Source organism: Monodon monoceros, unplaced genomic scaffold (assembly GCF_005190385.1).
Source record: "Monodon monoceros isolate NGI ecotype Baffin Bay Population unplaced genomic scaffold, NGI_Narwhal_1 Super_Scaffold_18, whole genome shotgun sequence".
Lineage (NCBI taxonomy): Eukaryota > Metazoa > Chordata > Mammalia > Artiodactyla > Monodontidae > Monodon > Monodon monoceros.
The window spans coordinates 148,456,808-148,473,776 of NW_021703774.1; the positions used below are offsets into that span (position 1 = coordinate 148,456,808).

Here is a 16,969-nt window from a genome sequence, read left to right on the forward strand (position 1 = left end):
TCCTTTAATGCTCCACAATCAAAATCTCAACTTTTCCTCTTATTAAATTAAATGATTCTAAAGTTTACCTGGAATGGTAAGTATTCCAGAATGGCCTGTAAAATTTTCCAACAATAATGATGTCAGACTTGACCTACCAATATAATTGGTATAAATTTTTTTACCAATATAATATAAGGCACAATAATCAAAATACAATAAAACTAGCGCCAAAATATACTCATAAATTAATGAAATGAAATTGGGACCCCTGAAATAGACTTGGTAATTTACTTAAATTTAAAATATTATAAAAGTGGCATTACAAATTAGTGGAGTGATGAATTATTCAGTAAGTGTCATTAGGACAACTAGTTAGCCACTTAGGGAACTGTATTAGTCTGCTTGGGCTGCTACAACTAAATACCATAGACTGGATAGCTTAAACAGCGGAATTTTTTTTTTTTTTTTTACAGTTCTGGAGGCTGGGGAGTCCAAGATCAAGGTGCTGGCAAGGTAGATTACATTCTGAGGACTCTTCTCTTGACTTGTAGGTAGCTGCCATCTTGCTGTGTGTGAGACCTCATGTGAGCTCTCACATGACCTCTTCTTGTAGGCATATACGAAGAGAGAGTGAGCTCTTTGGTGTTTTTTCTTATAAAGACACAAATCCTTTACTTAAGACCTCATTTAACCTAAGATCTTATCTCCAAGTACAGTCATATTGGGGCTTCAAACTGAATTTGAATTGGGCAGGGACACAAACATTCAGTCCCCAACAGGAACAAATCAAGTTGGGTTTCTACTGTACATGTTACACATCATATAATTTCTGGAAAGTTAAGTTTTGTTTTAAAGTAAACTACTAAAATGTTCAAAGAAAGGTGATTCTATGCATAGTTTTGTGATTAAGTCTCTTTTATTTGCAAGGAACAAGTTCACCAGAATTGCTTTTTCTAAGTTAAAAGTAGGATGATGATGGTGATGATTACTGAAAGGATTCTGAAGTGTCTTTGGGTCATCATAGCCATATAATTATGATACTGGTGTGAGAAATGAAAAATAAACCAATGGAACAGACTAGGGAATCGAAAAATAGATTCTAGTGTATATGAGAATTTATTAAATGACAAAGATGGTACAGCTCAATTCAGAAGGAAATGGGTGAATTGTTTAATAAGTGAAGCCTATGGAATTTTATTACTTATCAATCTGGAAGAAAATAAAAACGGATCCCTATCTTAAACCATATTCAGAAATATTCCAGTTGTATTAAACTCTTACATGTAATAACAGAACAAAAATCTTGCAAGAAAATCCAAAAGAGTACATATACAAATAGAACAGTAGTTACCAGGGGCTGGGGAGAGAAGAAAATGGGAGTTGTTCAATTGCTATAAGGTTTCAGTTCTGCAAGATAAGTTCTAAAGATCCACTGTACAATATTGTGCCTATAGTTAACGATACTGTATCGCACACTTAGAAATTTGTTGAGAGTAGATCTCATGTTATGTGTTCTCATCACACACACAAAAATAAAAAGGACTCAAGGAAACTTTTGGAGGTGAAAATAGATTCTATATAGATTCTGCTTTCTTAATTGTGGTGATGGTTTCATGGGTCCATGCACATGTCCAAACTCATCAAATGTAGTCATTAAATACTTGCAGTTTTCTTGTATATCAATTATACCCAATAAAAATGTTGGAAAAAAGTACGTATACAATTATTAGCGGGAGAAACGTTTTTAACAAAAAGTCTGAAAACTTGATCAACATACTTGACTAGATAAAAATTAAAAACTCTTGTAGGCAAAAGATCACTTAAACAAAGTCAATGTACAGATGACATCTGAAAAAAATATTTGCAATGCAGATAGACAAAAATATGTATTTGACTCTAAAATATCATTTATTTTAAATACACCATTATTTATGTGCTACTAATAAAGAAAAATGTTGCAATTAAATTAATACACAGTTTTTACAGTGTAGAATTTTATTTTATACTTAATGAAGGAGCTCTTTCAGCCAGACTATTTCTAGGCATGGATTTTTGTTACACATAATGCTACTCTGTTTCTGTGCCTTTTTATGTACATCATAATTTTTTTCATTGTAATGCCAAATCACTCTGTAACTTTTACGACATTTAGCATAGTAATTAAACTCAACAGTTCCAGTACCAACAATGCACATAACTTAACCAATGCTTGGGCACTGACAGTCAATAACAACAATACCTCAACTACTGATTTCAAGTCAACTTCATCCCTGTAAAAAAAGTGGAGGTGGGGGGGAGAAAAAAATAATCCAGTGAGAAAATGGGCAAAGAACATGATGATTAGACAATTCACAGAAGAGAAATCCAAATAGTCAACAAGCATATGAAAAGATAGCCAAACATGCAAATTAAAAGTAATAATGAGACATCACTTTACACCCAAACTGGGCAAAAATAAGAACTATAACAGCTATTGCAAGTGGGAATGCAGGGAGAGATTACTCCCACACGTTGATTATAGAAGTGGACACCTGTCTTTCTGGAAAGTAATCTGGAAACATCTCTTAAAATAAAAAATACATGCTCTGTTTACAAATCATTCCTACTTTGAGAATCTATCCGTTGGAAAAAATAGCATTGTTACAAAGGACAACTGTACAAGAATGGTTATTGCAGAACTGGTTTTACTGGCAGAAAATAGGAAAGTAAATGCCCACCAGTATGGAAACTGCTGAATAAATGATGATTGGCCCACACCAAGAACGTTAAAAAGGCCTTATAAACGAATCAGTTGGAGCTATACCATCACTTGGTGGGATTTCCATGAGATATTTTTAAGTGAGAAAGTATTAAATTAAATCATGTGAATTTCTTAATATTTGATCAGTTTTGACATACAAAAAGGCAATATATGATTCAGACTAATAATTATCCCCCAAATATGTATATTTGTGTGTATATATACAGGTATATGTGTGTATGTAAATATACTACTTATTATATGCATACTTACATTGGTGCAGAGTATCTGAATGTAGAGAAAAATACATGCTACACTGTTAACATGCACAAATTAAACAAAAGGAACATAACGTGATCCTAAAGCAGATCATTGTAACTCTGTGCTTGAACTGGGGATTTATGCCAAATGATGCTGGCTGCATTATATTGAAGCTCTCAACTCCCTTTATTTCAATAAATGTGTTGAAAAAGAGAACAAATTTTTCTACTGTAAATAGGAAAGCATTACATGCCACAAAATAAATAAAAATACTGAATCCAAGAAATTAAAAATTTAAATAAAACAATGAAAAGAAGAAATAATAACAGTCAATTTACAAAAGTACATATCTGAAAATAAGTTTCTCAATGCAAAGAATGGAATTGTTTATCAATTTAAAAGTAGGGAGAGATATTTGGATTGATGTCACTTACCAAAAAAGAAAAAAAGATGGGCTTCTACATTAATGTTTCCATTTTTCAGATTTGATATGAGCCAGCACTGGAAATCCTAATTCACTTGCATGCATGGTATATAAGTACAAGATAACTGCATTTCTGATGGAGTTAGAAACTAACCAAAATTATGAGAAATTTTTGTTTAATAATTATTTCAATAGGACATCTAATACAATACCTAGAATTTGATCTTCAAAATGTGTCAAGTTGTTTGATTAAAGATCGGAGATACTGGAGAGAGGGCTCCTTATCTATTCATCTCTGCCACCAGATTCAGAAAATCCCTACGAAGACATTTTAGCAAGTCTTTCAAGTGTCTCTTCATAATCTTCAAAATATGGTACCAGAGAGTAGTTCAGATGAGTTAATCAGCATATCATCCAAACAAAAGGAACCCAACTCACCATTTTATTTTATTTTTATAGATAAAAGAACTTTTTTTTTAATTTAAAAAATTATTTATTTATTTTTGGCCACGCTGCACGGCTTGTGGGATATTAATTCCCCCACCAGGGATTGAGCCCAGGTCCATGGCAGTGAAAGTGCTGAGTCCGAACCACTGGACCACCAGGGAAATCCCCCAACTCACCATTTTAAAGAGGTCCACCCCATGGCTCCAGTTACACAACATTGTTATTCAATGATTTTGATCTTTCAAGTGGAAAACTGGTTTAAACCTTGCCTTGCAGGACTGCATTTAGATTGTTCAAAGGATAAATCTATCTGGAGCCAGTGCCAGTTAGGAACATGCTCTTACAAATGTGATCCAGAAAGATGAAGTCATTTTAGCATCTTGAAGAGATGCTGCTCTTCAGTGGTTTCATTCAGAACCAATGAGCTTCTGAATGAAACAGAACGTGTTTGAAATCATTGCCCATCTCTTCACGGATCTGAGAAAGTGGGAGAATTCAGTGACCCTCTCTTATAGGACTGATAATCTTAACTTTGTTAGGTATTTATCTTAAACCTTCACGCCCAGGTTCTCCCTGTGCATAATTGGTAAATTTTTTTTTTTTATAATTGGTAAATTTTATTCAAATCACCGCTACTGTTCACATTTCTATGACAATTTTCAGCCTTATCCTTTAGAAATACCATTTTCACCACTGATTCATGATAGGGTCAAAAGGAAATTAACATTATGATTAGTGACAGAGTGAGGCCCAATTCAATTTACAATTATATAAACTTCTACATATTTTCCATCACAAATGATTGTCAACTTCCAGCAGAAGGAACTGTGCTATCACTCAGAATCATCTATACTATACTATCTATACTATCCATGCTTATGATGGTAAGTTTAGTTACAGTAGCCGACGCTGTCTGTGTCCTGCGCACACCCTTCAGACTTCCCAGTGTGCTTCAGCGATGCCAGCTGCCAGTATCTGCATCTCTGCGGCTGGGCAAGGAATTAACACTGATAACCCTCCCACTACACCCACCACCGGGGCTCAACCGATGACTTTTGCCGGTTGGTTTGACAATACCCAGTCTGCTCACCACTAGGTGGAATGATTCTGAGATTTGTAACTCAGTTTCCCAGAGTTTCAGTGTGATTAAGCTCCAGTCTCCTACAGAGGTAACTAGCTTAATAGTGTATCCTTTACTGGCTATCTTCTTTTCCCTGTCTCATTTCCCCCACCCCCTATTGGTATTTCCCAAATAAACTACTTGTGCCCAACCCTTTGTCAGGATGTGTTTCCGAGAGAACCCAAATCAGTCACTGAATGTGTGAATGATGATCCTACAAGTCATGCAGTCCTTGTAAGGTGAGTGCCTTACCAGCCTACACTACCCTGATCCCAAGCAATAATATCCTTGAAATTCCATGTTTAATGTACCAGTTATATTTCTTCTAATACACATTAAAAATAAATACATAGAAAATTCATCAAGCTATACATGTATAGTTTGTATACTTTCCTATATGTAAGATATACTTCAATTAAACAGTTAAAAAGATAAATACGTAGCAATTCAAATTGTCTTTCACATAGAGAACAGACTTGTGGTTGCCAAGGGGGAGGGCGGTGGGGGAGGGATGGACTGGGAGTTTGGGATTAGTAGATGCAAACTATAACATATAGAATTGAGGAACAACAAGGTCTTACTGTACAGCACAGGGAACTATATTCAATGTCCTGAGATAAACCATAATGGAAAAGAATATAAAAAGGAATGTATATATTTGTATAACTGGGTCACTTCTCTGTGCAGCAAAAATGAACACAGCAGTTTAAATCAACTGTACTTCAATTAAAAATAAAAATAAAAAATAAAATTGTCTGAAAGTCACCCCTGGTTCTGAGCTTCTGCTTCCAGTGAATTCATTCCGTTTATAAATCATCTTGCCACTCCACTTAAAAAATCCAGAATTTTGCTGGAGTCGTTTCTCCTCAAAGGAACAACCTTCACTAACACATGAGAATTAACAGATGGCTACTCTTTCTTCTCTTGTCCTCTCTGGAACAATCCTCCGGGGTCCATTGGTTTCACTAGGGGGTGGGCACTCAAAGCTAATGCCCCTTCTCCATCCTGGGAGACAATGGGAGAGATTAAAGCCACCTTCTTCTTGCTTTCCTTAAACTCCCACAATATTGATAAACCAGACTGAACAGTCTTATGAAAACTTTATGGGAGAGTCAGGGAAATTCAGAATTACAATCATAATGAACTTGAACTCTCTTAGAAAGAAAGTACTTGACACTTTGGACTTCACAAGGACTGTAGTCACAACCCTCATCCCACAGGTGCTGTTTTCCTTGAGGCTCTCAGTCCATAACTCTCTTCCCAGGGAAAACTGTACCCCTTTCCAAAAGAAGGGTCCCATCCTCTGGCCTTTCCGCCTTCTTAGCCCTTGTTTTGTGGTCTTAAGTTCTAGTTAAAGGGAGCAGATGGAACACATGTATCTAGCTCCACTCCCTCACAAAATCCCATCATAACTGCAGAAAAAAGGGATTTAAAACCAAAAGCATAAATCCAGAAGACAAGAAATGGATGAACGGGCTTCCCAGGTGGCGCAGTGGTTGAGAGTCTGCCTGCCGATGCAGGGGACATGGGTTCGTGCCCCAGTCCGGGAAGATCCCACATGCCGCGGAGCGGCTGGGCCTGTGAGCCATGGCCGCTGAACCTGCGCGTCCGGAGCCTGTGCTCTGCGACGGGGGAGGCCACAACAGTGAGAGGCCCACGTACCGCGAAAAAAAAAAAAAAAAAAAAGAAATGGATGAATGATGATAGCTTTATGAGTTCTTACAAGGCTGAACCCTAAGTGAGCAGTGGGGAAAGCCAAGAAGCAACCTGATTTACATTACAGAATCCCCAAAAGCAAACAAACTGGTTGCCTGGGGTACTTCTGGAAATGGGGAGTGAAAGCAATGTTAAACATAGAATATTGGTTGCAAATCTGTTAGAAGCAGTTAGATTTCCAGCATCTCTACAGTACTCCACAGTCAGGTGACTGTCCTTTATCTCTCTGTGGGAGACTGGAGGAGTAGTTTAAGGAGAAGATAAAACAGAGGGGTCTCTGAACTGAAGAACACCAGGCACAGTTGAGGGCAGGGTACTATGCTGGAAATGGAGGAGGGAATGGGGCAAGGATACATGAAAATTTGCACACTGAACTTGAGACTCCCAATCTTCTTCCCAGAATGCTTCCACACAGGTCTATACTCCCTGGGTAGCAAATTTGAAAACACTTCTCCAGTGACTCTAATCGGCCGAAGAGAAAAAGATCTAAAGATACTGACATGGAAGGTTCTCCAAAGATATGGCCCAGGCAGACCACTACCCAGTTCATTATGGGCAGCTCTGGTCCCATGGCACCTAGGGTCTCATGATCTGGGATTCAATCCCCACCAAGGCCAGGTGGGGAAATAGTTACTTGCCAAAGAGGGCATAGCTTCGAAAACCATAATTGCCTTCTTGGTGATTCTTTAATTGGGGCTTATAAGAGTGTCCAAACAGTATCCTGATTTGCTACTGATCTACTGAATCATGCGGACTGAGGGGAGAAGTACCTGTAGCCTGAACAAGAGGAACATTTGTCACTCTGGACTCCACTTGAAGTAGGCAGTTTTTCAGGTCACCTCCAAAATCCGTTGTGTCAACACACCCAACTATGGTATATTTGCTTTACAAATCCAAAGGGACTCATCAAGTGCAGTACTTCTTTTTTAATACAGAGGGTAGCAAGTTCAGCATCGTGTTCTTTCCTTTAAAAGGGTCAGCCCGGGGACTTCCCTGGTGGTCCAGTGGTTAAGACTCCACGCTCCCAATGCAGGGGCCACGAGTTTGATCACTGGTCACGGTGTGGCCAAAAAATTTAAAAAAATAAAAGAATCAGCCCAACATGCCTCAAATAATTCATTGATGTGGCAGGACTCCTTGTAGATTAGATTACATGATAGATTGCCTATTACTTCCTGCTTAAAACAATAATAATCATTTATTATCTCTCACAGTTCCCATAAGCCAGAAATACAGACAGGGCACAGTGCAGACAGCTTGTCTTTGTGCCATTATGTTGGGAGCCTAACTGAAAGACTCAAAGGCAAAGAGCTGGTCGGTGCTTTGTGACCACCTAGAGGGGTGGGATAGGGAGGGTGGGAGGGAGGGAGACGCAAGAGGGAAGAGATATGGGAACATATGTATAACTGATGCACTTAGTTATAAAGCAGAAACTAACACACCATTGTAAAGCAATTATACTCCAATAAAGATGTTAAAAAAAAAAAAAAGGCAAAGAGCTGGAATCATCTGAAGGTTATTTACTGCCACGTAGGCCTGGCCAGGGCTGTTGGCCAGAAACCCACATATGACTTCTCTATGTGGCCTGGGCTTTCTCAAAATCTGTTGCCTTTGTATGAAGGGCAAGAGTCCCAAGACAGAGAGAGCGAGCCAGGAAGAAGCCATATGTATTGCCCTTTTATAACCTAGCCTGAGAAGTCACACAGTGTCATATCTGCTGCCTTCTATTGGTTGAGGCAGTTATGAAGGACTACTCATGTTCAAAGGGAGAGAAAATAGATCCCACCTTTCAATGGAAGAATGGGATGGGGTATATGTTGGTGGGAGCCATCTTGGAAAATACAATCTACCGTGGTGAGAGAGCCAAAGCCTCTACAGATGGAACTATTGCATAGATCTAAGAGGGGTCATATTCCTCAGATGGGGTGGTAAACTCACACTGCTGTTCTACCAAGGGAAAGCAAATTCCTTCTGATATTTTTGTTTATCAGGATAAATTCCCTCTCCAAAATTATAATGTTAATAGACATATATCATGTGTCAAACACTATCCTGATTAGATTCAATAAGGAAATAACTTCTGGAAAAGCACCTGTAATGAGTATCACCCAGTTTGGAGGTATTAACCTGAAGAAGTTAATGGTAATTTACTGTCTTTCTCCCAAACCCATCCATCTTTTGCACCAGCTAGACTGAAGTTAAATGGACATGTGGTTCTTAAATTCTTCCAGAGATGTAATACTGCTACTGATTTATTATTTTGATAGGGGAGAGCTCCAGGAGCTTCCTCTTCTCCACTCTTTTCTCAACAGTCCTTACTTCACTGGTCAGCAAGCCAGTGTGAGAATTCTTTCAGTTGCTAAGGGCATCTTTTCCAACTAGACACTCAGAAATGGGGAAACTACTACAGGAGGGGTTTAAGGTTCCATCGGGCCTATGGTGAGACTGAATTAGTTCAAAACGCCATCATTACCTGATCTCTATATGCTTCCACTCTGACAAGTGGCCAACATTATGGGTACTCAGGACATAGTGATAGCTAACAGATAGTGTCCAACTGTTGCCAAAGTGTTTGTGTAGTTTCCCTAGTGTATTGACCCAGGTAAAATGGTAACGGGTCCCTTTGGGGAAAGCCAGAAGTAAGATACACATTGTACACTTATGGGGCTTTTATAAGCCCCTCCTCAAGGACACCTGGCCTCTCCATTTTTCCATAGGCTCTAGGTCTTTGAACTAGCTCAGGTCTAGCAATAGAATACATGGCTACATTTTTATCTTGATGACATCTGTCTCCAAACCTGGAGAAATTTTGGCTATGCAGATCAAGCAGGGCTTTAGTGAGCTGCTACTTATCTGGGTTCCTATCCTCAATTAATCACCTCCAAAGATCTTGGTATCCATTCTGATTACCATAAATTGCAGGTGGGCCACTGTTAAAGGCTACTATTGGAAACGTCCCAACTCCACTGAAGATAGGGAGTACACTTTAGCATTCTTGGCCTCTAGAGAACACCTGCTAAGTCATGTTTTAAGGATTCTAGAACTTCTATAAGAAAGTATGTCTCAAGCCATTGGGTAAAGGGAATGCCTTCAGGGTTCTGCCAGGGACAGGTTGGGAAAAGGGATGACATATTTGGTAATTCATTCCAGAATTCCTTGAGTTTTGGAATCTTTTCTCTACATTATACAAAGGAATTTCTGTCTTCCCAGCTTTTAGGATTGGCCAATATAATGTTTATCTATTTTAAATATGCCCAGATGCTGCATCCAGGACATTAAATCTAAGATCTGTGGTACGTGCATGCATGCCAATACATACCACCTGACCCTAAATTACATCTTGGTCTTCTTGATCGAACACTCAGTATTTTCATATGGATTCCTCATATTTTTGCCAATGACTGTGTAAGTCCCTTCTTCCAGGTATTATTTGCTCCCTGATGTGATATGATGTACTCCAGATAAACTATGAGATATTCTTGTCAAAATATTTAATGTGAATCTAGACCTACTTTCTAGTTTCCAGGTAGATGAAAATTGTAGAACTTTCTACGAATTGGCTTCAAAAAGTCAATGTCATGGGGAAAAAAGGTAGAGACATTGTTCCAAATGAAAAGAAATTGAATAGACATAATAACCAAATGCAATGCATAAACCTAAATTTGATCTGGGTTTAAAAAAAAAAGGAACAGAAGACATTCTTGGGATAACTGGCAAAAATTAAAAATGGACAGAATTTTAGGTGGTATTGAATTATTGTTAATCTTCATTGGTATGAAAATGGTATGGTGGTTATACAGAAGAATATATCACTCTTAGAAGGTGCATGCTCAAATATTTAATGGTGAAGTATCACTATGTCTGCAACATACTTTCAAATGACACAGTGAAAAATGTTTTCAACATTAAGTTTGTGAGATTTCTCTATGTGGTTGTATATAACTCTGGTTTGGCAATTTCCATTGCTGTTTAGTATTCTATTACATAAATATACTACAATTTCTTTACCCATTTTTCTGCTGATGGACATCTGGATTGTCTCTGGTTTGGCGATATCATGAATAATGATGAACATTCTTATGCTCACGTACATGCATTTCTATTTGGTGTATACCTAGGAGCAGAATTACTGAATTATAGGTATATCTATGTAGCAACATTAGTAGATAATACTAAACCATTTTCCAAAGTAGTTGTATCAATTTACGCTCCTACCAGTTGTGTGTTCCCATTGCTCCACATATTTGCCAACACTTGGATTATCTTTTTTCATTTTAGCCATTCTGGTAGGTGTTTAGTGACGTCTCATTGTGGTTTTTATCTGTATTTCCCCAATTACTAATGAGATTGGGCATCTCTTCATATGTTTGGTAGTCATTTGGGTAGCCTCTTGAAGTGCCTAGTCAGGTCCACATTGTGTTTTTCCATTAGCTTGCCTGTCTTTTTCTCGTTTTGCAGTTCTTCATATATTCTGAATACAAGCCCTTTATCATGTGTTTCAAATATTTTCCCTTACTCTGTGGTAAGCCTTTCTACTCTGTTAATGGAATCTTTTGATAAACAGTTCTTAAATTTAATCTAATCAAAGTATACAGATGGCAAACAAACATTTGAAAAGATATTCAGCACTACATATTAGGTGACTGCAAATTAAAACAGCAGTGAGGTACTACTACACACCTATTAGAATGGCCTAAATCCAAAAACACTGACAACACCAAATGCTAGCAAGGATGTGGAGCAATAGGAACTCTCATTCATCACTGGTAGGAATGCAAAATGGTTCAGCCACTTTGGAAGACACTTGGCAATTTCTTACAAAACTAAATATACTCTTATCATATGATCATGCTCCTTGGTAATAACTCAAATGGATTGGAAATTTATGTCTACACAAAAACCTGCACACAGATATTTATAGCAACTTTATTTATAATTGCCAAAACTTGGAAGCAACCAAGATGTCCTTCAGTAAGTGAATAGATAAAATAAACTGTGGCACATTCAGGCTCTGAAATACTATTCAGCACTAAAAAGAAATGAGCTAACAAGCCATGAAAAGACAAAAATGCATATTACTAAGTAAAAGAAGTCAATCTGAAAAGGTTACAAACTGTATGATTCCAGCTCTATGACATTCTGGAAAAGGCAAAACTATGGAGACAGTAAAAAAAAAAAAAAATCATTAGTTTCCAGGAGTTATGTGAGAGCAAGGGATGGATATGCAGAGCACAGAGGGTTTTCAAGACGGTGAAACTATTCTGTATTATACTATAATGGTGAATACATGTCATTGTACTTTTGTCAAAACCCATAGAATATACAACACCAAAATGAACCATAATGTAAATTATGATAATGATCTGTTGGTGTAGGATTGTTTGTAATAAATGTACAGCTCTGGTGCAGGATGTCAAAAGCGGAGCAGGCTAGGTGGGGGACAGGGGTATATGGGAACTCTCTGTACTTTCTGCTCAATTTCATTGTGAACCTAAAACCACTCTAAAAAATATAGTCTATTAATTGTTTTAAATAGTTTTACCACAGGACTTTTTGGAGCCATTACTATTTGTTTTTGTTTTGGTTTGATTTGGTGCGCGCTGCACAGCTTGCAGGATCTTAGTTCCCCGACCACGGATAGACCCAGGACAACCAGGTGCAGTGAAAGCACCGAGTCCTAACCATTGGGCTGCCAGAGAATTCCTTTTTTTTTTTTTTTGGATATTATATTCTAGATCTGTCAGTACAAGAAGTGATACAACATGCAGTCTTTTCCAAACTTATTTTAGCATTTTTGTGTTACACCTTTTAGCACCCCATGTGCCTCATAAGCTGTTCGTGAAATGCTCCTCCAAGCAGCTCCAGTCTCCCCACCTCCACTACCAAGGCTCTCATTCAGCTCTTGCCCTGCTCTGGTTCCCTAGACCTGGTCTTGTTCTCTCAAACACACTGTTGTCAGCAATCCAAGAGTGAGCCGCCTGGTACTCAGATCTGACCATGTCACTCCACTGCTTACAATGGTTTAGGCTAAACTCCTTCCTAGGGTGAAGGAAGCCCCCCGTGATCTGGCCCAAACCCACTTGAGTCTCACCTCTCACCACACCTTGACACACATCAGATCTTAGAAACAGAACTGCTTGTGCTTCCTGGAATGTTCTGTGCTCTTGCAGGTTTCTGTCTCTTCCTTCACATGGTACTGTCTGGATGACTCTTCTCCTCACCCCCACCTCACCCAATGGTTAACTCCTCCCTGGCCCCCAGGACTCAGCTCAAATGCCTCTGACCTTAGGAAGGCTTCCCTGACCTTCCTAGCTCCCATAAAACATGTAAAAGAGATTCTAAGTCTGTTGCCCCATGATTCTGTAAGCTTCTTGAGAGCAGGGACTACGTCAGATTCATTTTTTTCTTATCTCTTCTTCCCAAATTCTAAAAGCTGATGGCCCCCAAGGCTCAGTCCTCTTCTCTTTATGCTCTCTCCTTAGGCGATTTCATCTGGTCTCATGGCTTTACATACCATCCACACCCTGATGACTCCCAAACCAATACCTCCACCGAAGGATTTCCAACGCAGACGCCTACCTTTGCTCTCATTTTTTTCCAGATCTCCACACGACTGGCTCCTTATTCAGGTCTCAGTTCCAATGTAACCTCCTTCTGACTGTTCCATCCAAACGGTCCCATACCCACCCTCTAAACTTGTCTTACCTTGTATTATTACTACCTGAAATTAAATAATTTATTTACTTGTTTATTGTCCATCTCTCCTACCACTCTACCCCATGAGATCAGGGAGTTTTGATTCAGTGCTTCATTCCAGAGCCTAAGACAGTGCTTGGCACATTGTAAGCACTTGTTAAATATTTGTTGAATGAATTAATACCTAACACATAAAGGCACATAATATTTGCCAACATTTGAGTGCAAAGTGCCCTGTGTGCTAAATGCACCACAGGAATTGCTTCATTTTACTTTAAGTATTACCATGAGTCCCATTTTACACTGAGACCCAGGGGCTGAGTAGCTTGCCCAGGTCACAGAGTAAGAAGGGATATGAACACTGGCAGTCTGATCCAGAGCTGACTTTCTTAGCCACTGTGCTATCCTATCACTTACACCTGGAAGTATTCAAAAGGTGTACTCCAAGGAAGGGTGGGTGTGGGCTCAGCTTTTTATTGGCTGGGGGGTTGGGGGGGAGTGCTTCTAGTTCTGATGTTCTGGGACTCCAGCAGGTACAGAAATCCAGAGTTCCCTCCCTCACAACTCTAGACACCCCTGGAGAAAGGCCCCCTTTCTGACTGCCTGGGCCTGGGCCTGGGCCTGGCCCCTGGGTATGTTCTGTACGAAGTTTTTTGTTTTTTAATGGAAACACAGTTGACTTACAATGTTGTGCTAATCTCTGCTGTATAGCAAAGTGACTCAGTTATATACATATATACATTCTTTTTTTATATTCTTTTCCATTATGGTTTATCCCAGGAGATCGGATATAGTTCTCTGTGCAGTAGGACCTTGTTGCTTATCCATCCTAAATGTAATAGTTTTTAAAACTACGGAAAGTGAGGCAACTGCCCCTGGAAAGCAGAAAACCTGCGTGGAACTCACCCTCCTCCAAGAGGGACACAGTGAGAGCAAGCGAGCGGTCCTTCCCTGCAATATTTATTAAGGAATTTACACATACACAGGAGAAAGGCAACCAGGAGTTGTGGTTCCCAAAGATGAAATCTTTTAAGCAAAGTTTTCTTGTTTTAATTTTCAAGTGGGGTGAACGATGACTAAGAGGAAAGCTGCCCAGGCAGTCTGCCTCATACACCTGGACAGGTGGGGACACAGAGCAGCCTGGACACACCGGCAGGAGAGAGAGACTGGCAGGGCGGAGAGGGGAAAGGAGGACGGGAGCTACCAATGAGATTGTACCTTTTTTTAACTAAAGAAAAACTAGCAACAGTTTTAGGCTGTTGATACATTAACTCCTCTCTGTTGCAAACCTAAAACTAAAAAAACAAAACCAAAAATACCCAGAGCAGATGGGGAGGGAGTGGGAGGCGGAACACACACACACACACACACACACACACACACACACACACACACACACACACACACACAAGCAGTACACATGTTAAGCTCTGCATTCCCACGGGAGGGGTTGGTCCTCCAGCCACAAACTCAGATCCTACTGAAGGCAGTATGGAGGCAGGGAAATGGGTGTGTGTTTTTGTGGGGAACCTTCGTAGAGTCTTTGGTGTTAATAAAGCCTGGCCGAAGCAGCAAGTCCTGAAGCCTCAGATCCAGAAAGCAATTCAGGGCAAGGTAGAGTCATATTTTTGCTCGTCCTTGTAGGAGGGCGTTTGCCTCATGCCAGGGCTAGGGCCAACCTTCTCTAAGACCCAAGGAATATTTAATTTGATTTCATTACTTTCTGCATTCCCATAAGTCAGGGGAGCATGATGCCTCTGTTTTCACCCCAAATTTAAACATATGGAAATAGCTTATCAGACCTTTCTGAGTCTGATAGGAGGTTTCACCTGGTGGGAAAGGTGCTCAAAGGTGTGCACATTGATCCTGCAGTCTAAGTGCCTTCTGCCAACAGTTGCTAAGGTGCTGGTGCCAGGAGAGGACCAGGGCTGAGGCTGGGGAGGGAGTCAGGAGAGCTAGGGGACAGGCACGACAGAAAACAACAGAGAGGTCCGCGTGTTTGGGACGTGGCTGGGCTGGGCAGAATGCCAAGTCCCAAGTGATGGATTGAGCAGTTTCTAAACCAAACAGAGAGAGGTAGGAAAGGGGATGGGGGTGGGGGAGCAGCTGGGGAAAGAGGAAACACGGGGAGAGAGGCGGCTGAGGGGAGTGGTAGTCATCCAGGTGCGCTGTGTTTATTTCCACATCTGAGGGCTGAGAGTCTGATTTGCTGCCTGTCCGTTCCCGCCGTGCATGGACTGTCCATAGCTCAGCATGCCGTTGGCGCCACAGAAGTTCATCCCAGCCATCTGCTGGGTCATCTGAAAGGGAGAGAGGAGACTCTCAGACCAGGCTGTGGGCCTGTGGCCAATTAGAGCAACAGGCAGGGAAGGAGTCCTTCCGCCGGCGGGGAGGGGAGAGTGAGACAAAGGGGAGCTCTGTCGTGGTACATAACTGCCCTGAACCCTCTCGGATCATTCCGAGGATACCAGACCACGAAGATGAAGGACTTTCCAGAAGGGAGATGTTGTCTGAGACTAGTGCTCAGTAAGGGGAAGGGGGAATCCTGGAGCGAGTCAACATAAAAGCGGCATGGGAGGTTAGTCTCTGTTTCTTTTCCAATGTCTCATCCTGAAAAGAAGGGGCCTGTTGTGAACTGGCCGTGGCCAACCCTGAGAGTATAAAGAGAAGCCTCCACGCTGGTGCTCCTGTCTTATCTCCAGCAGAGTCATTACTGACAGTGTCAGGGAAAGAGCTCCAGCAGAGAGAAGATGAAGAAGAAAAGGAAACTGGACGATTCAGAATGAACAAAGGAAGGCAAAAAAAAAAAAAAAAAGACCAACATGTCTTCAGGACTTCAGTGTATGAGAAGGGAAATTGCTGGGAGAAAAGAGTCGGTGGCATCAGGCCTGGGTGGGGTTGGGGCCTCTTTATGAATTCAATTGAAAGCCTGGGCTCTGGCAGTGAACAGAAGAAGCTATTTCTCAAAGAAAAATGCCTTAAATTTCCCAAGACTGGTCCATTTTCTGTTTAAGTTCTTTTCCTTTAGGAGAAGGTATAACTATTTTTCTTCCGCCAGCTTTTAAAGAAAATTTCAAATTTACAGAAAGGTTGAAAGAATAGTACAATGAAACCCATATATCGCTCCTTAAATTCACCAATTGTTAACATTTTTGCCTTATTCTCTCTCTGATATATACATATGTGTCAGCTTTTTAAAATTTTTGATGGGCACTGAAAATTGCACATATCGTGACATTTCACCCCTTAATAAGTCAGGAGTCATAAGAAAGAAGACTTTCCTAGAACCACATTACAACTAATATGTCCAAGATGTTTAATATTAACACTATATTCTAATATACATTACGTTTCAATTTTACATCTCTTTAGTCTCCAGTAATCTAGAAGAGTTCCCCCGCCATTTTTCCCTGACACTGTTTTAAGAGTCCAGCTTGGTTATTTTACAGAAAATACTTCAATTTAGATTTATCTCATGTTTTCTTATGATTGGATCCAAGTTAAATATTTTGGGCAAAACTTCTATGTAAGTGATAATGTGTCCTTCTTAGTATAAGATACCAGGAAGCACATGAAATTAATG

At 39.9% G+C, this 16,969-nt stretch overlaps 1 protein-coding gene across 1 annotated transcript in view; it reads right to left on the reverse strand.

Moving 5' to 3' along the window:
- Positions 1 to 14,330: 14,330 nt before the first annotated feature.
- Positions 14,331 to 16,969, reverse strand: part of SMAP2 (small ArfGAP2) — a 47,553-nt gene continuing 44,914 nt past the window's right edge. The window contains exon 10 of the mRNA XM_029228384.1: positions 14,331 to 15,686. Within this exon, the coding sequence (XP_029084217.1) occupies positions 15,561 to 15,686 (126 nt within the window). The 3' untranslated portion in view covers positions 14,331 to 15,560. The remainder of the gene's footprint in view (positions 15,687 to 16,969) is intronic.